Source organism: Emydura macquarii, unplaced genomic scaffold, assembly GCF_026122565.2.
Source record: "Emydura macquarii macquarii isolate MOO-44397 ecotype Brisbane River unplaced genomic scaffold, CSIRO-AGI_Emac_v2 contig_2473, whole genome shotgun sequence".
NCBI classification, from domain to species: Eukaryota; Metazoa; Chordata; order Testudines; family Chelidae; genus Emydura; species Emydura macquarii.
In genome coordinates, this window is record NW_027132610.1 from 27750574 (window position 1) to 27771690 (window position 21117).

A 21117-nucleotide genomic window follows, 5' to 3' on the forward strand; every position below is an offset into this window, starting at 1 on the left:
CCGTCTCAAGGGCAGCAGTAGCATCTATCTGCTTTACCTGAGCTGCTTTTTTAGGCTGTGTGATATCTTACTGTAGCTCCTCCTTAATAAAGCATGAGGATAAAGAAATAGAAAACATCTCTTAGAAAGACTGAACTAACAGCACCTTCCATTTTGGTTGTGCCTGTGATGAATGCTCTTTTGCTTCTTGTCCAGGACTGTAATATGTAATGCAGTTTCTGAAAGCAATATGGCGCAGATTGTGAGACGCTAATGATCAGGCAAAGTAGTTTCCAACTATAACCAGGGAGATTATTTAGGAAACCTGTGGTTAAAGTAATGGCAACATCTTTGGGGGAAAAATCCCAAATAGACTACAGGTCTCATTATAAAACATACAGCCATTTTGTTATGGCATAGTACTCAGACAGATCCTTGTAACAGATGAAGATGCAACAAGTTCAAAAGTGGTGGATAGCGAGGTGATTCTCAGCTGATTACTTCAAAAGCGGCACATCAGAGCAACAGAGAAAGTTCCTCAAACAGAGAATTGTTAAGGTCTATATTCTATTCTAATTATGATCATCAAAGTATAAAGAAACAGCAGCACAATCTGGAACCTGAAGCTCTTGATCAGGCATCTGAAGATATTAAAAGTCAGCATGAAGACTCTAAAGTCATCTTCAAAAAGAATCTCTTAGAGATTTTTTTTAAAATTATTATTATTATTGACTGTGAACCTGAAAAAAATCTAACTGCATCTATGTCCCCCATAGTTTATGCCAGATTAATCATAGTCGTAGTAGTAGCTTTCAGACAAACAGGCATCTTTATTTATTGTCTCTTGAATGATCTTGTAATGTAGCACAATCCAGGCAGAAAGCCAAGAATGATACTTTTGTGACACTCACAATCATAGAAGAACATGGATTCCTCATAAATTGGGCTGAGAGAGAACTCCATCCAAGAAATCTCTGACTTGAAGACAATAATAAGACAATAAAACATAAAGTCAGCTATTGGCAAAATCATAGTCCATGGTGCCATTTAGTCAAACACTAATGTCCCTGCTAGTTATCCTGACATAGGGCAAATCCCACATGAGGCCATTACAGCATTTCCTTTTTTCCTCACCTTCCTACAAAAACATCTCTAAACCCACATACCAAAGTTAGGATTTCTCAGAGATCCTCAGCCTACTGTGTGACAAGGGAGAGGTTTGTGATGATCCATTTGCATCTTGGCAAACAGAAGTAGCAATGATGGCCTTCAGGAGGAATGGGAAAACATACTGCCTCCCACGAGGATTAAGGTGTATGACTCCAGAACAGCAAAACAGAAAACGATATTCAATGGGTTTCCCTTATCACTAGAGAACAGACATGATCTTGCCCTGGCAGGCAAAAGAGATTTTAAATGTAAAGTTAGTGCTTGATAGCAAAAATGTGAGGGGAATGGTACTTTCTTTCACATTTGATAGGATGGTGATCTAAAGGTAGCCAAATATATGGTGTATGTCCTAGACCCAGATTGTCTTTGTGTCTGCCATGGAACAAGAGATTGTGTATCTATTGACAAACTTTACTGCATTGATCCTGCAATAGGCAGGCCCATTCTTCCTCACAGAACCCCACTGACTTCAGTCCATCACAACCAGAAGAGAAGTGTTGACATACTCTGAATGATAGCAGGGCTGTTGAAACAGGTATACAAACAAGACAGAATCCTTCCAGAAGCCACTAAGTCACCAGTGCCACCCAGCAGTCAGACATGTCCTTTAAAAATATCTGCCATCCCCAAACATTTAAGATCGTGTATCTCAGCCTACAAAGCAAAAGGCTCCTCTTCTAGCTAGAGAAGTAAAGATTGTATGTTAAGCTAATTGATAGTATATGAAAAATAGTTTATGTGGTAATATAAAACTCACCAATGGTGCTTGGTTGTGTGTCAGTCAGGGATAGCAGTATTTATTTATTTTAAAAAAACATTTGGTACCAGTAAGGATCAATAGTGTGATCATGTTTTCATTACCCTTGTCTCTTCTCCCTAATTCATTGCTTTTATTTCTCATAATCACTTGTTGCCTCTTGTCTGTAACTAGATTGTAAGTTCTTTGAAGCAGGGACAGGCTATTACTATTTGTTTGGATGGTATCCAGCACAATGGGGCCCTGATCTTGACTGGGCCCCTAAAGACTACCACAATACATATTAATTAGTATATCATATTATATTATATTATTATTTTGTATTTATTAATTTACCAGGTATCACAAATTAGACATGAGGAAGTCAGCTGACACAACATAAAAGAGAGTATGAATTTTATGAATTATTGGCAAATAACTATACTAATTCAGTTACATTTCTGAACTAGAGTAATGCCATCCTATTGTAACAATGTTGATAAATTCCCACTGTATGATCTATGGACCTGTGACAAAGAATAGGAAAATGTGTTAGTCTGAAAATGTCTTTTCAAACAGATCCACAGATCTATCCTATTAATTACTGCAGTCATATTTCTCTTCTTTTCCAGAAAACTGCTCTTGGACTCTACAACAAGGAGTCACTATATTTACAGTTTAGAAAGTAATAGTTTATCAGTCTAGGCCAGCTGTTTAGGCAGTGCAACCGACCACCTAGTCTCACGCTAGGGATTCCCTTAGCATGGGAAAGTCTTCAGCAAGCATAGAGCTGGCACAGCTGGCTCTTACGTCTTCCTCCCTGCAGCCCTCGCCCAGGGAGTATTTTGGTGATAGGATTGAAGGAGAGCCAGAGTGTGCTGTGCTCTGTCTCACCACAGCTGACATTTGGTCCCTTGATGAGTATGGCCAGCTGGTGCAAGTTAAAGCAGATACCAGCCTCTCTCTGGGTTAGTGCAGGGGCAAAGAACTAGGGAGACAAAATTGGTTGCTGGTTTTCTGCTTCTCCTTTTCCCCCCTTCTCTTGAGCTGTCTTGTGTGATGGAGGGGATATATCCTTTTCTAAACACTTCCCTAGGCTGAGACAGAGTGACTTGAGCTCTTGTCCTGCTCACTTGGGGCTCCCTCACTCTAGTAGGGAAGCAGGTACCATGGAGCATCCAGAAAGACTCCAGACTAAGAGGGCTGATGCAAGCTCTCTAATAGACAAATTAGAGGACATGTCTCATGGAACACATTTTGAATTCACAATCAAGTATAGATATTCTTATAAATACCATCACCCCCAAGGGAGCACAGTTTATTAAGGGCCACAGGTGGTGCCAGGACCACGTGCTTTACCCCCACTGGTTTAGAGAGTATTTTTCTGCTGAGGAAGTGTTAACATTTGTGGGTTTTTGGGGATTTGGAGCCTATCTCTGTCTGTGACTCACAGATCTGGTTTTCCTCCAGAACAGCAAGGCAGAGGCCAAAGACCCATTGTTGGGATCTGTGGACCAGCCCGCTGTGAGGAAGGAAAATTTTCAGGTAACAAATACATTTTCTTATTTTTGCACTGCCTCTAAAAGTATGTAAGACTGACACTAACTCTTTCATAGATTTCAAAGCATACATATGAGAAGATTCTTTAGTACTGTGTGTAATGATCCTCTCAACCTCAACATATTTTTTAAATGTTTATGGACTAACACAGCAGTGATGAGCTAGGACTAAATCTACTGGCTTACCACCTTTTAATTGCCTTTCAAATATTTTATGCCATATCAATGTTAGAAATATCAACCCCTTACTCTGTATCCAGGAAAACTAGAGGGAAACTGTATAATGGTAATAATCCTCAGGTGTTGATAGTTGTAATATGAGAAGAAAAGCTCACAAGGGTAAAGAGCTTTAAAAAAGTGGCAATCCATTTTGAATCTACTGCCAATCATCTTTCTAATCTAAGCAAATTGCTTTGCCTGACTGAAAGAAGACTTTAAACAGACAAGCTAATATAAATATGCAGATTGCAAACAGCTCTGTTTAACAAATGCAAGTATGTGCATAGAACTAATTGTTTACCTCTGCTTATTTATGTCAAAACCAATTGTAATTAAGCAGGAATCCAACCTCAGAAGTAGTACTTTAGTTGATTGTTCTCATCAGAAGTGTATAACCCCAGTGATTAGGGCATGTCAGAGAAGCCATTACCTTTTGTCTGTAATAGATACCTACTGATAAATAGTCTTTTCAGGTTACAACATTTTTTAGTAAAGGTAATTGTCTCCCTCAAATCAAAAGTGAGACACAATTTCATATTAATTCTAGGAGGTTTTCTGATCAGATTGCAGGAATTAGCTATAGTTCTGAAGAGAGAGTTATTGATATCTCTTTTTGGAAAATATATAGTTAAGTGTTCAGTTATTTATATATATGTGTACATAAATGTAGGCATTCAATATTTATGCCAAGATATTAAAATACTGTATAAACTTAGTGCATTCTATTGGTCTAAAATGTAAATGCTGATTTTTCACTTTGTATAATTTTGTTTGCAACTAGACTAAAATTATGTGTGATTCTGAGAGTTCTATAGTTATTGCATTGCTGAGTTCTATATGTAAATATTTTCAGTAATGAATATAATATATATCCACAAAACCAAGGGTCAAATTAGTTCAGCTTCCAGGAAAGTCAATGTGAACTGTGTGCATGCATCCAAAGGCAAATCTTTTCCCCCTTAATGTGTAACAAGCTCAGAAAACACATTACTTATTGTTCATTATGTAATGCAATAGGAAAGAGAACATTTCAGGAGCACGAGGTGGACAGTAATAGCATCATCTAAGCCACATGCTTTAAGAACAGGTAGATAAAAACTTTGGGCCCAGTCCTGCAAAGCCTTTCTCATTTGAATAGACCTGCTCACAAAAGCAGAGTCGTTGACTTCAGTTGGACTGTGCATACCATTAAGTATTTGTAGAATTGGGCCTATTTTTTACTTCAGCATTTATAAAGGTGAACAAGGTAAAACAAGTAGATTAGAGTGTGGCAGTATCCAGAGAGGTTAGAAAACAGGGGTGAAATCTTGGCCCTGTAAAAGTCAGCGTCAAAACTTTTGTTGATTTCAGTGGCACCAGGTTTTCCCTCCAGGTGTCCAGGAAATCAGATGTTGTTTGAAAGGAAAAAGAATAAAGCATATTAATATGTAAGATTTATGATCATATGCTAGCATCTACCAAGACTGTAACAGCGTATGCATAACAAAAGTATTGAATTTTTAATTCACTGCCCATAAATGGGAGAAAAGTAAGTGTTCTTCCTTTACTTATCTAAAAATATATATCTTTAAAATATATAGGTGCTACAAAATCTATTTATCTCTGTTCTTATATAATCCTGTTACATATATATATATATATATGGTGATGCATGGCTACACATGCTAAATGCTATGAAAGTGAAATTCTAGACAAAGAATGCACATGACGTTTACCAGTCAGTCAATATAAGGTATAATGGGCCAAATCCGGTTTGCCTCACTCAAGTGTGAGTTTAGGGTATTGTGGGTTTTGTTTTGTTTGTTTTTATATAATTTCTTACTTGTAAATTAAGTCAGCCTACACACATAAACACACAAACATTAACATACACTATTACATTATGTACAACAATTTGACACAAACTGCAGCGACCTAGAGATTATAAACATAGCACATGAAATGTTTCTTGGCAGTTGTTCTTTACTTTTTGACTTTTTTAAAAAAGTATTTTAACATAGACATCTAAGAGCCAATTAAAGTGAAATAGCATTTGTGAAGCTAGGTCAGCTATACTGAATCATTGTTAGGAAAAAAAACCCCTCTAATTATATTAAATTCACCTTGAGATAATAAAGAAGGCACTTAAGAATTAATGAATCAAATCATGATTTCCCATTTTTTAGCCATATGAAAGAAGTCAGTAATATGCACCCACTAATTAGTTATCATTGTAGTGCAGTGTATTTGTGCTGTACAGGGAATTGTGGTGAAACCACTGTTTTTATTTTATTTTATGAGGGATGGGAAAGAGTAGGGAATAAAAGAAAGAACAACAGCAGTGCATCTTTCATTTTAAGGATAGCTCAAAAGACTGTTTTTTGCATTGGCTTTTGTTGTAGCTTAAAACAATGTCTCAGATGTAGCATATTTTTACTCAAATACATATCTTGCATTGTACAGTCTACCTTTTGCCAGCATGACTTCATCCTGGGCTATCTTAGCTATTTTTCTGCTACAGATTTCCAATCTAGGTGACTATCATTTGCCAGGTAGTTTGTTTCCTTTTCTTTCGGTGGTTGATAATTTAGCAGGTCTATTTTAGGATTTGTTCTCCCTAAAGTGCATAAGCACTTCTGATTGTTTACCCTTAAAGCTCCAGAGATTGAGGAAAGTCTCCAAGCTGCTGCTGTTTATTGTACACACTTGGATTGTTAAGGGTTTATTTTCAACAGGAGGTAGACAAGAGTAGAGATAAAGACCATTGGTTCATATCACCCTTCCAGTGCCTCTTGCTGTACAATGCTGCATATGACCTATTTTAAATATTTATTTTTACCTTTAAATTGATTCTGTTTTCTCATAAATACTAATTTGGCCCTCAGTGGTGATAGTTCACTTTGTGTTTATAGTTTCTTCTGCTAGTACAAAAGTGGCTGTTCGATTTTCTTCACTGTCTGCTAGCAGCAGCAGTCAAAATTACAGGCTAATGGTGAGGTGAGCAGCTTATAATGTATGATAATCAATACTCCAGATCTGCTTCCTATGATGCGACATAAAAGAGTGAAGTAAAAAGCTACAGATTTTCAACAATGTAGTGCAAAAGCTCATGCACTGCTGGTGGTTTTCCCTTCAAGGTCAACTTGTATTTTTTTCCTCACAAAACTGTTCTCTCCTTTTTTTGCTTCATATTTAATTCAGTCAGTTCTAGGATGCCCAGGGAACAGAATTGGAAGGTTAGTCAATACTGCAAATATGAGTGCAAGTATAAAAACAACTTTAGCCAATTCAGGAAACTAGAGGAGGAAGATAGATATGATATATAAAGATAAGTATTAATTTTATTTAAAGGGATTGCCAAGTCTAATGGATAACAGATTTTTCTTTGTGTACTTTATGGAGGGGGGGGAATAGTGTGTAAGAGTTACACACACATATATATGTGAACACTTTATATGTATACACACACACACATTCATATAGTTGACAATTTCAAAGCTGACTATGGAACTTAGCCACATAACTTATATTGAAGTTAATGGAAGTTATGTAGTTAAGTCCACTAGTAAGCTTTGAAAATCTCAACCATAGTTTTTTTTCTATATGTTACAGATAGTGAGACCTATAGTTAACAGAATGCATAGCAAGATATATAGTTAACATTTCATAAGTGTTTCATTCTAAACAGTATTTTCAGTCTTATCATTTTTGGGGTTTTTTATCTTTGGCTGATTTGTTCTCAGTCAAAGAACTACTACTTTTTAAACAAAAAGTAAAACTGGTTCAGCCATTTTTGAGCATAGATGACCATGAAAAAAATACAGTTTTCATATATGAAAATTCTCAGTTCCCAGTCTCAAAAATGGCTGATGCATTTTTGCTTTTTAAAATAAGTAATCCTTAGACTATGAACAAAACAACCAGACTTCAGCCTGAAAATTAAAAAGACCAAAAAATTATGGGACTGAAAATATTTAGATTGATACACTTATGGAATGTTAACTATAGGTCTTGATGTGAGCATTTTAGTTGTTAGAAAATTGAAATATAGCAGGAATATAATTTCTTCTTTGTAGATGTGCATTTTAGTGGTTTCACAACATTTGGCTGTGATGTTAAAGTTATAAGTGTCTTAAAAATACTTGGCACATATGCACTGATTTTTAAAATCTGACCTATTATCAGAGTTTGCCAGTGTTCTGTGTGCTCTGCACATGTACATGTGTTAAGAAAGTTCAGAGGAAATGCTGCCCTTTTCCATATGAGTGAAAGTGTGTAAGAAAGGATGCAAGGCCTACCTGCTTTGATAGAATGATTGAAGGTGCATAGGGAAGTGGAGAGAACTCCTTCATCTTTTACTATTGTGTAGTATAGAGCATTCTACTGTAGCTGCCTAGCAACTATTGCATAGGATGGCAGTTTTTTTAAATAGAATTTCCCAGGATTTTTTTTAAGACGATAAACTACATTAAAAGCATATTAAGGTTGCAATGTGAAACACTGAGAAGTCAGGAAATGAATGACTTATGCAAGAAATCCCTTAAGATGGCCATAAAACCCTTTATACCACACGGTCATGTATCTGTGTATTCCACATATTTAACAAGAAAAGTTTAGAAATGTTTTAGATAGATTTCAAAAAGACAGCTATCAGTTCTACTTATCATAGTGCTCTGCCTATAAAACCAGAAAAGATGTGAGAATAACTCTATAGCCTGGAGGTTAGGGGATTCACCTGTGAGGGGGGAAATATGGGCTCCATTCCCTCCTCTAACTAATATTTGTTTTTTTAATACAAAATAGAACAACTTTAACAGGAGAGGATGAGAGAGCCTCATTCCAAAATATCCTAGAGCCTGGTGGTTGGAGCAGTCCCTTGTAATGGGGGGGCAGGTTCAAATCCCTATCCAAATCTGACAGAGTATGCATTTGAAGCAAGTCTCCCACAGCTCAGATTTTTTGTTTCACTTTGAACAAAACATTTTATTCAACCCAAAATGATTTTTTCTTCTGTTTTCAGTGTTTTAGTTTCACCCACAGAACCAAATTGCTTTTGTTTTGACTAGATCTGAACTTTTTTTTAAATTTCAGTTTGTCCAGTGAACCAACCAAATTGATTATTCACACATATTATTCTACCTGTTACTGCTCCAATATGGAATATTGTTTGTCCAAAACCTGAGACAAGCATAATTTGAGAGAGAGATCCCATTGTTTGGGGTGAAAAATAAAGGAATATTTCTGTAGCAGATTGATGGAAGTTTTATTTCATTTGGTTGTGAGTTTTTTGTTTGTTTGGTTTGGAGATTTTTCCCCATTATTTTGCTCAGCTGTTTATTTTTCCTTTGGTTCTTTTGAAACTGCTCAGGGGGTTGGAATTTTCATGCAGACCTAATAGAGATGGACTAATTATTGAAATGCAGGCATATGAAACATGTAATTTATTTGTGTGGCTGTGCATTTTTGTCACCAAGCAACTTTGTGTACATATGTGTGCATGTGGGTGTCAGTGTCATTTAATTAATATAGGGTAAAAACAGGCATCACAAACTTCAACCCCAGTCTTAAAGCTCTTCTCAGCCCTCTCTCTCCATATGCTCCCTTCATTTTTTTCTTACACTCCCTGTTTTTCACCATCTTTATTTTACCCATCCCCAATACATTAAGAAGAGTGTCCAACTTCTTGTTCTCCAGAGATCCTCTCCTAATTTCTTTCATAAATCCTTCCTGCTGTGTTCTCTTCCTCAAGAATCTCTCCATACTCTCTTCCCCCTATAGCAATGTACTCTGTCTCATATTTGTTTCTCTTGTCAGCCATAGATTTTAAGCTCTTTGGGGTCAGGAACATGTGCAGAGCACTGCATGTATTCGCAGCACTCTGTAAATGATTATTAATAATATATCTAGGTTAACTCTCTCCCCGTGAATTAAATTACCTCACTGTAAAGTGAGGTAGCACAGCATTAATTAAACTTAGCTCAAGCTTCATTCATGTCTGATTTTTTTTTAGAAGTGTGAATGATCAGTGCTGTTTTATAGTATTTAATTCTGCTAGATGAATCTCTGTGTTTTCATCTGTGTGTGTGGGTTTGTGTAATTTGTGTGTATATATTTAATACCTAGAGATGTGTGTTGTCTGATTATTAAATAGGTATTGTCTGATCCTGATAGGTGCAATTCTCTTTGACGTTAAGTCGGTAAGAGTTACAGGTGCTCAGCATTTTTCAGGATCAAGACCATATTTCAAGATCTCAAAGACAAATTCAAACTTTTTAGTCCAGCCGGAATTCCAGATCAAAACACTTTTTGTCGCTGCCAAATTCTTAAAAGAAAATAATGATTTGGAGCCTGTCTGCTACTTTAGTGGGTGGAAATTCTTCATGGCTGAGGAACAGGTTCAAGGCTATTTAGAAGGATTGGACATTGGACATTCACAAGTCCATGGGGCCGGATGCAATGCACCCGAGGGTGCTGAGGGAGTTGGCTGAGGTGATTTCAGAGCCATTGGCTATTATCTTTGAAAGCTCGTGGCAACAGGGGGAGGTCCCTGAGGACTGGAAAAAAGCAAATATAGTGCCCATCTTCAAAAAAGGGAGGAAAGAGGATCCGGGGAACTACAGACCGGTCAGCCTCACCTCAATCCCTGGAAAGATCATGGAGCAGGTCCTTAAGGAATCCATTTTAAGGCACTTGGAAGAGAGGAAGGTGATCAGGAACAGTCAACACGGATTCACCAAGGGAAAGTCATGCCTGACCAACCTGATTGCTTTCTATGATGAGGTGACTGGCTCTGTGGATGTGGGGAAGGCGGTGGATGTGATATACCTTGACTTTAGCAAAGCTTTTGATACGGTTTCTCACAGTATTCTTATCAGCAAGTTAAAGAAGTATGGGTTGGATGAATGGACTATAAAATGGATAGTGAACTGGCTAGAGCATAGGGCTCAACGAGTAGTGATCAATGGCTCCATGTCTAGCTGGCAGCCGGTCACAAGCGGAGTTCCCCAGGGGTCGGTCCTGGGGCCGGTTTTGTTCAACATCTTTATTAATGATCTGGAGGATGGGGTAGATTGCACCCTCAGCAAGTTTGCGGACGACACTAAGCTGGGGGGAGTGGTAGATACCCTGCAAGGTAGGGATAGGATACAGAGTGACCTAAACAAACTGGAGGATTGGGCCAAAAGAAATCTAATGAGGTTCAACAAAGAAAAGTGCAGAGTCCTCCACTTAGGAAGAAAGAATCCCATGCACAGCTATAGACTGGGGACCGACGAGCTGGGCAGCAGCTCTGCAGAAAAGGACCTGGGGGTAACGGTGGATAAAAAGCTGGATATGAGTCAGCAGTGTGCCCTGGTTGTCAAGAAGGCCAATGGCATATTGGGCTGCATTAGGAGGGGCATTGCTAGCAGGTCACGGGAAGTGATTATTCCCCTCTATTCGGCATTGGTGAGGCCGCATTTAGAATATTGTGTCCAGTTTTGGGCCCCCCAATACAAAAAGGATGTGGACAAGTTGGAGAGAGTCCAGCGGAGGGCAACAAAAATGATTAGGGGGCTGGAGCACAGGACTTATGAGGAGAGGCTGAGGGAACTGGGCTTGTTTAGTCTGCAAAAGAGAAGAGTGAGGGGGGATTTGATAGCGGCCTTTAACTACCTGAAAGGGGGTTCTAGGGAGGATGGGGCTAGGCTGTTCTCGGTGGTGGCAGATGACAGAACAAGGAGCAACGGTCTCAAGTTGCAGGGAGGGAGGTCTAGGTTGGACATTAGGAAAAAGTTTTTTACTAGGAGGGTGGTGAAGCACTGGAATGGGTTACCTAGGGAGGTGGTGGAATCTCCATCCTTAGAGGTTTTTAAGCTGCGGCTTGACAAAGCCCTGGTTGGGATGATATAGCAGAGGTTAGTCCTGCTTTGAGCAGGGGGTTGGACTAGATGACCTCCTGAGGTCCCTTCCAACTCTAATATTCTATGATTCTAACAGTGTACAGCAAACCCGTGACTCAAGACATCTGTGATTTACCCTCTGAGTATTGGCTGGGGAGTACTAAGAATATGGGCAGCAGTTCCTCTTATCCTTTTGGATCCCTTATTAAAGGATTCTTGACTATTTCTGACATTTTCTAGCCTCCTGACATAGGGCTGGAGTCAGGCACAGAGTGGAGTTCTAGAGTGAAGAATAACAATCCAGAAATCATTGGTTTGGCTTTAAGATGACCAGTCAAAATATTTTAAGCAGAAAGGGATAGTTTCTCAAGGGGACTTATGGCCCAAGTCTGACATTTAGACACCATTGAGATATTCAAAACCACCACTCAGTGCCACCTACCTCTGCAGGTGCATTTCCATCATTACAGTCCCCTAGGCACACACATTTCTGCCAGTAAGCATACACACAGCTGTCTTAGTCTAGGCACGTGGGCACTATCTCATGCCGAAGCCACAACAAGATTCTCCAACTAGGTGTTTCCCTACCTATCTTGGCTGTGGAACCCAATCCAGTAGGCATTCTTAGAGAACACCGAAACCCAAACAAAAGAGCTGCTGGTGGTGCCATTATAACTTTTATCCCACTGGTTAGAACACTCAGCTGATATGTGGTAGACACAACTCAGTTCTTCATTCTGCCGTATGTGGAGAAGGGATTTCACAATGTAGGTCTCCCCTCTCCCTGTAAAGTGCCCTAACCACTGGGCTAAGATGTACTCTGAAGTAGGTTTCCCTCAGTCTGTCCCGTTGGAGTTGTTCCACTGTGTATAAATAATTAACTAGACATTGGAGAACAGGGACTGGGTCTCCTACCTCCCAGATGAGTGCCCTAACCACTGGACTATAGATTCATTCTCACTCTCTCTCTTTGGTCCAATGCATATTTAAGTACTTATACACAGCTCAACAGGAGAGATCTGCCCCAGAATATGTCATAGCCCAATGGTAAAGGTAAAGGAGGAAGAAGACCCAAGTCCCTTATTTGCATCAGGCAGTGAAGAAAACAGAATGCGAGTGTCTCACATCCTGGCTAATTACTCTAGCCAGTAGCTTAATGATGTAAGGGGACCACAACTATCATAAGGGCAATCATGTAGTTATCTTAGGTGCCTGTACACGAACGCAAGAAGCCTGAGAAACAAGCAGGAAGTCCTGGCACGGTCAGGGAACTGTGATGTGATTGAAATAATTGAGACTTGGTGGCGTAATTTACATGACTGGAACGCTGTCATAGTTGGATATAAACTGTTCAGGAAGGACAGGTAGGGGAAAAACGATGGAGGAGTGAGTTGCACTGTATGTAAGAGAGCAATACAACTGCTCAGAGCTCCAGTATAAAACTGGAGAAAAACCTGTTCAGAGTCTTTGGGTTATGTTTAGCGGCAAGAGCAAAAAGGGTGATGTCATGGTGGGTGTCTGTTATAGACGACCAGACCAGGAGGATGAGATAGATAAGGCTTTCTCCAGACAAATAATGAACGTTTCCAGATCACAGGCCCTGGATCTCATGAGGTACTTCATCATCCTGACATCTGCTGGGAGAGCCATACAGCAGTGAACATATCCAGGAACTTTTTGGAGTGTGTTGCGGACAACTTCCTGGTGCATATGCTGGAGGAACCACTAGGGGCCATGCTCCTCTTGACCTGTTCCTCAGAAACAGGGAAGAATTGGAAGGGGAAGTAGAAGTGGGTGGCAACCAGGGCAGTGGTGACCATGAGATGGTAGGATTCAAGATTCTGAAAAAAGGAAGAAAGGAGAACAGCAGAATATGGAACCTAGACTTCAGAAAAGCAGACTTTGACTCCCTCATGGAGCTGATGGGCAGGATCCCCTGGGAGGCTAATATGAGGGGGAAAGGAGTCCAAGAGAGCTTGTTGTATTTTCAAGAAACCTTATTGAGAGCACAGGAACAAACCATCCCAGTGGACAAAAAGAATAGCAAATGTGGCAGATAATCACCTTAGCTTAACAAAGAAATCTTCGGTGACCTTAAACACAAAAACGAATCTTACAAGAAGTGGAAGATTGGTCAGATGACTAGGGAGGAGTATAAAAATACTGCTCCAGCATAGAGGAGTAAAATCAGGAAGGCCAAAGCACAATTGGACTTGCAGCTGGCAAGGGACGTGAAGGGTAACAAGAAGGGTTTCCACAGGTATGTTAGCAACAAGAAGAATGTGAGGAAAAGTGTGGGCCCCATACTGAATGGGGAAGACAATGTAGTCACAGATGTTGTGGAAAAAGCTGAAGAACACAATGCTTTCTTTTGTCTCTGTCTTCACAGACAAGGTCAGTCCCAGACTACTGCACTGGGCAGCACAGCATAGGGAGAAGGTGAGCTGCCTTCAGTGCTGAAAGAACAGATTAAGAACTATTTGTAAAAGTTAGACATGCACAAGTCCATGGGGCCGGATGCAATGCATATGAGGGTGCTGAGGCAGTTGGCTGATATGATTGCACAGCCATTGGCCATTATCTCTGAAAACTCGTGGCATTTGGGGCAGGTCCTGGATTATAGGAAAAATGCAAATATACTGCCCATTTTCAAAAAAAGGAAGGACGATCCAGGGAAATACAGACCAGTCAGCTTCACCTCAGTTCCTGGAACAATCATGGAGCAGGTCCTCAAGGAATCCATTTTGAAGCACTTGGAAGAGTGGAAGCTGATCAGGATCAGTAAGTGTGGATTGACCAAGGGCAAGTCAAGCCTGACCAACGTGATTGCCTTCTATGATGAGATGACTGGCTCTGTGGATGTGGGGAAAGCGGTGGATGTGATATATCTTGACTTTCGCAAAGTTCTTGATACAGTCTCCCACAGTACTCTTATCAGCAAGTTAAAAGAGAGTGGGTTAGATTAATAGACTATAAGGTGGATAGAAAGCTGGCTAGATCATCAAGCTCAACGGGTAGTGATCAACAGCTCTGTGTATAGTTGACAGCTGGTAACAAGCGGAGTGCTCCAGGGGTTAGTCCTGAGGCCAGTTTTATTCAATATCTTCATTAATAATCTGGAGGATGGAGTGGATTGCACTCTCAGTAAGTTTGCAGATGACACTAAGCTTGGGGGACTGGTAGATAAGCTGGAGGGTAGGAATAGGATATAGAGTGACCTAGACAAATTGGAGAATTGACCAAAAGAAATCTGATGAGATTCAACAAGGACAAGTGCAGATTCCTGCATTTGATGGAAGAATCCCATGCACTGCTACAGACTGGGGAATGACTGGCTAGGCAGCAATTCTGCAGAAAAGGACCTGGGGACAAGGTGGACAAGAAGGTGGATATGAGTCAACAGTGTGTCCTTATTGCCAAGAAGGCTAATGCCATAAAGGTTTTGTGGTAACACATAAGTCCCTCCATTGATCTAGCCCAAAGTTCTTCTGTATGCCTTTGAACTGAATTGTAGGGTCAGAAATTTCCACATTTAGTCTTTAAAAATGTAGTGAACAAAAATGCTTTGTTTAGATGTATTCTATTATCTCTTTGATAAAATAGAAATATAAAAATCCTGGCTGAAGCATTATCAATTCAAATAGTGTGTCAAGGCTTATCATTCTTCCAAATTGTATGAATTGTGCAAATCCATTTTCACATACTTTCACCAAAACAAAAAAGAAGGAAACTGATTACATGATTCATTCTCATGTCTAATAAAATAGCAGAATGCATTTTTACAAGATTATATAAAACCATACAGAAAGAAAATTCCAGTTTTTTATTCTCAGCAGGAAAAGTTGGCTTTTTAAGAAAATCTTTTTATTTCATGACAATTACAAACAAAATGGAAGTGACAAAAATGAAAACTCAGCTAGCTGATTTCTATGAAGTGTTTGTATTTCTAGAGAGGCAGTCATTGCTCAGTTATTTGATTTGAAAAATTAATTCTGATAATGCCTTTTGAGTTTTCTAGGATGAGTTTTAGAGTACAAAGACTAAAAGATTTCTACAGCAGATTAGTTTACAGATGAAGCTCAATTCTACTGAGAATGATTCTCTAATGACCCTGTTTTACTTCCTTTGGGCTATGTGACTGCTTTAATACTGAGAGAATAGAGTTAAATAAATATATTGTCTCAACCAGTTAGTTTATGCAGTCCTGAAATGTTTTAATTATTTTTTTTCCATAATTAAGAAACGAGAGGTCAAGCAAGCCCACTGAAAGCTGATCATAGCCTCTGTATTAGTGTAAAGGAACCCTAATAACAAGAGTGGTTGTTTTTCTCATTTGTTTTACAGAACAAGAAGAGTGTGTTAATTGCACAGATGAATGCAGAGTGCTCGGTCATTCTGACAGGTGTTGGATGCCACAGTTCCCTACAACCAATCAGGCTGAAAATGCAGATTATCGCACAAATCTCTTTGTACCCACAGTTGAAACTAATGTAGAGACTGAGACTTACGAAACTGTGAATCCCACCGGGAAAAAGACTTTTTGTACATTTGGAAAAGACAAGAGAGAGCACACTATTCTCATTGCCAATGTTAAACCTTATTTAAAAGCCAAACGTGCCCTGAGTCCTCTTCTTCAGGAGGTTCCCTCAGCATCGAGCAGTCCGACCAAGACATGCATTGAGCCTTGCACCTCAACAAAAGGACCACTGGATGGTTGTGAAGTGAAATCAGGAGCCTTGGCTGAAACAAACAGCCAGTACTTGTCAACTGACAGTCAGTATCTATCACCTAGTAAACAGTCAAGAGACGCTCCATTTATTGCATCAGATCAGATGGCTAGGGTCTTTGCAGATGTACATTCCCGAGTGAGCCGAGACTCAAGTGAGATGGACTCTGTTCTGGAGCAGTTAGATCGTTCAAATAGGGATCTAGGGAGAGAGTCAGTGGATGCAGAGGAAGTTGTGAGAGAAATTGACAAGCTTTTACAGGACTGTCGTGGAAGTGACCCTGTTGCTGTGAGAAAGTGAAAAAAAAGTATAGGCTGGCATTACTTGCCTTGTCTGCTTATTTGGAAAAAAAATAAAAGCTCGCCCCTGGTTCTCTAACAGTTTTACAGGGACGAAGGAAGACCAATGCTGCTTTAAGGCTTTTAGTGAACGTCTGAAGTGCCCACAAGCATGTTGTTTTCACCGCTCTTTCTTTTTCACAGAAAATACTGGTTTCGTTTTGACCAAACTTTCATTAGGACAGAGTGAAGTACATTAAGAACCAAGAGAAAGAAAGAAAGCCGGTGCCATTTTGACAATCTGATAGGAAGGTATGAAAAAGGAGGAATAGAACTACATCGGATATTTTAAGACTGTCCTCAATAGTTGATGCTAACTTTACTGTTTACCTATAAACCCCATGAAAAGCAGGGTTGAATCATTCTGATCTGTGGTGGATTTCCAGCAGTCACCACAGGCTTCTACTGAAAGTCCTAAAAAAAAAAAGATTTTGTAGTAGTCCAAGCTACACCAAACATTAACACTCATTTGTGGTAAACATTTCTGTATAAAGTTATCTGCCACAAAAATGAAACAAAAACACAAACAAAAATCATTCCAGATCATTATTCAACAAAACATATCCTGGTCATTAGTAACACACCTCATATCATATTAAAGTTAAATGTAAAATGATATAGTCCATTTTGTCCTGCACACACATAAGCTAATTCACTTGATAAAAAGAAGAAAAAAAAAGGTTTTAATACCTATTTAGCATTTTAGTGTCCGACAAAAGTATAAACAGTTAGCTGCACTAAGTTAGAAACAAACCTAATATATAATACAAATTTGCAAAAATAGTTACCTCTGAAGGGTAATGAAATAAATTAACATTATTAACACTTTTTATTAATTTGTGGACACTAAAATAGCTCAGGAAAGTGAAAATGTCTTAGACATCTACACAAATCACATGACCATTTAAATGTGCAAATGTAAGAAGATTCAATGTGTTTACATCAAATGACATATTTTTATTGATTTATTGCAGATTCAGTGCATATGAGCCAAATTGTTGAGTGTATAAGAGCTATATTGTGTATTTTATTAAATTAATATATAGTTGTGTTGCAAAAATATTTGGGCTTATATTGTAAATGGCAAGTGTTGCCTCAGTAGCTGTCGAACTCTATGAGTTTTGTTTTCTCCTGCTTCCTTTTCCCCATGGAGTGTGGGAAGCAGTGCCTCAGAGCAAAGTCTCTTGTTTAATGTGTGGTCTACAAAGTACTTCAGTACATAATCTGTTCAGAATGTGTTTGAGTGAGCTGATGGAACTAACTGAACGGCCTACAAATACAGCTATCAGTCATGGTTATGTGCAAGTCCGTCTATTGCAAACCCATGTTTAATAACAAAAATTACACTTGAACCAATATCTGAAACCTCCTTGTTTTTTTCCAAGCACATACGCCGCCAGTCTGTTAAGGTAACACATTCTTGGTTGAAATCATAACTGATCCTAATATTTAATGTTTTATGCTACTGTTAAGTTCATAGAGTATAAAAATGTGTCAGAGCCTGTGTGGTACAAGCACTGTTTTTCTTGTTTCTTGGAACATGCTATGGTTTACAAAGGTCTTGGGTGTGGGCTGCTTATTTTTTGTTTGTTTTTCTAACTATTATTTTAAGTTGCTTTGTTATCATCTTGTTGGAATAATTTGCGAGAGAATCTCTCTCTCTCTCTCTCTCTCTTTTAACTTCTATCCTTCTTTACGGTGTTTGGCAAATTTCAAAATTACTTCTAGAAAAATCACATTTAAATATTTGCTTAAAATGAAATTAGCAGAAGCACAAGAAGCAGCAGAGGAAAAAATGCTTAGACTAACATTTTCCTCTGGGTATTTACTCTCTGTGACTTAGCACCATGACATACAGTTATAGAAAACTCTGGTTCTGGATTACACTAAATTTAAACTGTCATATCTTTAAATATATTTAAAAGAGTGAATTTAATTCAGGTTGGTCATTTCAGATCCCACAAGAACATACTTAAATAATATGAATTAATTCAAGAAACAAGGTTGACCAACACCTGATTGCGATGTTGTGTATTCCGTGAAAAAGGTATTCTCATTTAATCAGTCCTACAATGAATTGTCTTTGGTTCTTGGAAATCAGCCATTCCAAAAGTTTGCTCTCAACTTCCATTGTACAGAAAGTCTACAGTCATATGTAAACAATGGATATTGTACATGTTTTATCAAGCTCTCCATGTTTTGGACTATTTGTGTATCTAAAATGTGTTGTTGACTGTGTTCTATAGTATTATTTTACCAAGAGATTGAGTTGATTTTGCTTGATAGCTAAAATTCCATGGCAGAGAGAGGATCCCTTTTTGTTTTGTCTGTCTTATATCCTTATTTCCACTGCGCCCATCACTTTAGTCTATAAACACCAAGCTTTTAGTTCAGCCAGTTAGATCCATTATGCAGCTACACCTAAATCAGTATGTAAATGTAGTCAAGTGATGGAGGTTTGTGTATTTTATAAACAATTTTAACACTGAGTAACCAATTGTACAATTCATTGTATGTGTCTGAAGACATAAAAACACAACATTCTAAGAAAGGGCTGTGCCAGTATGAAAGAAATTTACCTTAAGGCTCTCTGTCACTAGTGATTTACTAGCTTGAGCTGTTTAACACATTATCTGTATTTAGTAGTGATTATTTATTTACCAGTCTGAGGTAATTCAGAATTCATGACTCTCAGCTTTATAGCTGACTTTAGGAAATCTTGCTTTTATTTAATTTGTCCAGCAACTGCCTTGTGTTGCAGATCTATGACAGATCGTTTCAAATGAGACAATCCCAGAATATGATACCTGCTTCATAATTTAGGAGTGACCTGCTGCTGCTGTTGATCATGATCATCATGATCAACTGATAAAGTTTATATGGGGGGAGGTTTTGAGGGTTAAGTTAGCATGTATGTGATTAAGTGAAGGAAATACCACACATGGAGAAAATAAAATATAACAATTTATCCCTCAACCTCCCTGCCACTACAACAGGAAACAACCCAGCAATTAAAATTAAAGCCCATGGATTAGTTCTTGCATTCCTTACTTACATCAGGCAAATTTTTAAAGTGATTTTTAATACTAAACAAAAACTTCCACCAGACAGTTGTAGAAAGAATTATTGTTACATGGGGAGAATCTATTAAGTAACCAATACAAAAGTGTAAAATATGAATGGAGAGGAATGGAAGTCTATGCCACTTCTATATTAACCAAAGCAAATAATAGAGTAACATTTCCTATGATTTCAGAAAAGGTTGACCACATCATAAATAACTGGATTCAAAATCTGTTAGGAAATGTACTTTTTTCTTGGCCTATCCAATAGAAGAGATCTTCTCCTGAAATTGTGATTTGCCATTAGAGCACACAAGAGATTGTCCACCTAGAAATATGACTATTAAAATGTCATGCAGTTGCTAATGATGAAGCTGAATGCTTTATTCAAACTAGCTTTCCAGCTGTTTGTTGCCTAACCGAGTAGAAGTGCTGAGGTCAACAAGTAGTCTGAAGTCTGGCATACTATACGCCCACTCATTATTGTCTAATTACATACTTTGGACATCAGGCAGCATTTATCAGTGCATTAATTCAAATGGGAGTTTTGGCTATCAAGATTTGTTGTTTTGAAGTGTAATTGAATGAAACCTGATTAAGGTCTTGACTTCTCTGGCCCCATTGTTCCACAGGTTGGCAGTTCACATTTATCAACCCCTGTCTCCCCATATGGCTAAGAGCTGCACCAACTGACTGGTGAACAACACTAAAAAAACAAATGAAAGCAGCATACATTGTATGGATTATCTCAATCGCTATTGTTTAATGGCTGTGTTTAATGTGACCTATCTGGAAAATGAGGACTACGAATAAAAAGCAATTACTAATAGTGGTGTTGCCTGCTCTTGCATTCATTAACAGAGAAGAAATGTGTTAAACACTGCATACCACAGGGAGCCTGATGGTAATTACTTTGGAAAAGCAACTTGTGGCAATGTGGCTGTTACAGCTAACTATCAGTTTGCCAAAAAAATGACAGTTTCTGCTTCATTTATTAGAAATGTGTAACCGTTTTCTCTCAACAGGAAAGTGGTGAAGACTTTTCATCAAGCTGGGTAGAGTTATCTTTTAAGCAGCTGATGTGATGAAGCCCTACAGGCTATTATTACAAGAATACAGAGATTCAGTAATAGGACAGTTTGGTTTACTACACTGAAGTGAACTCGCCAAAAGTATTATAAATGAAGGTCTCAGTTCTCAATGGCTGTCAGCCCAACAAGAAAGATCAAATCACTGCTCAAGTGTACAAGTGGAAAAATAATCCAAAAGATGTAGAGTTTTTCTTTCTTTCTTTAATCTTTCTCAATGTCCTAGGAAACAGAGGTAAGTAATATCTATTCATACTCTGCTGTAAGCAACATGACAAAGCAACAGGGAAAAATGTGACTAAGTCTTAAATCTGCTGCTTGAGTTATTGACAAAATATACAATCCTATTTAGCCCATAACTTGTTCAGTTTTGGCATCAA

General features: G+C 38.5%; 1 protein-coding gene across 1 annotated transcript in view; it reads left to right on the top strand.

Annotated features, from left to right (window-relative positions):
• Window positions 1-20478, top strand: part of PCDH17 (protocadherin 17) — a 95922-nt gene extending 75444 nt beyond the window's left edge. The window contains exon 5 of the mRNA XM_067563202.1: window positions 15867-20478. Coding sequence (XP_067419303.1) covers window positions 15867-16549 — 683 coding nt within the window. The 3' untranslated portion in view covers window positions 16550-20478. The remainder of the gene's footprint in view (window positions 1-15866) is intronic.
• The last annotated feature ends 639 nt before the right edge of the window (window positions 20479-21117 follow it).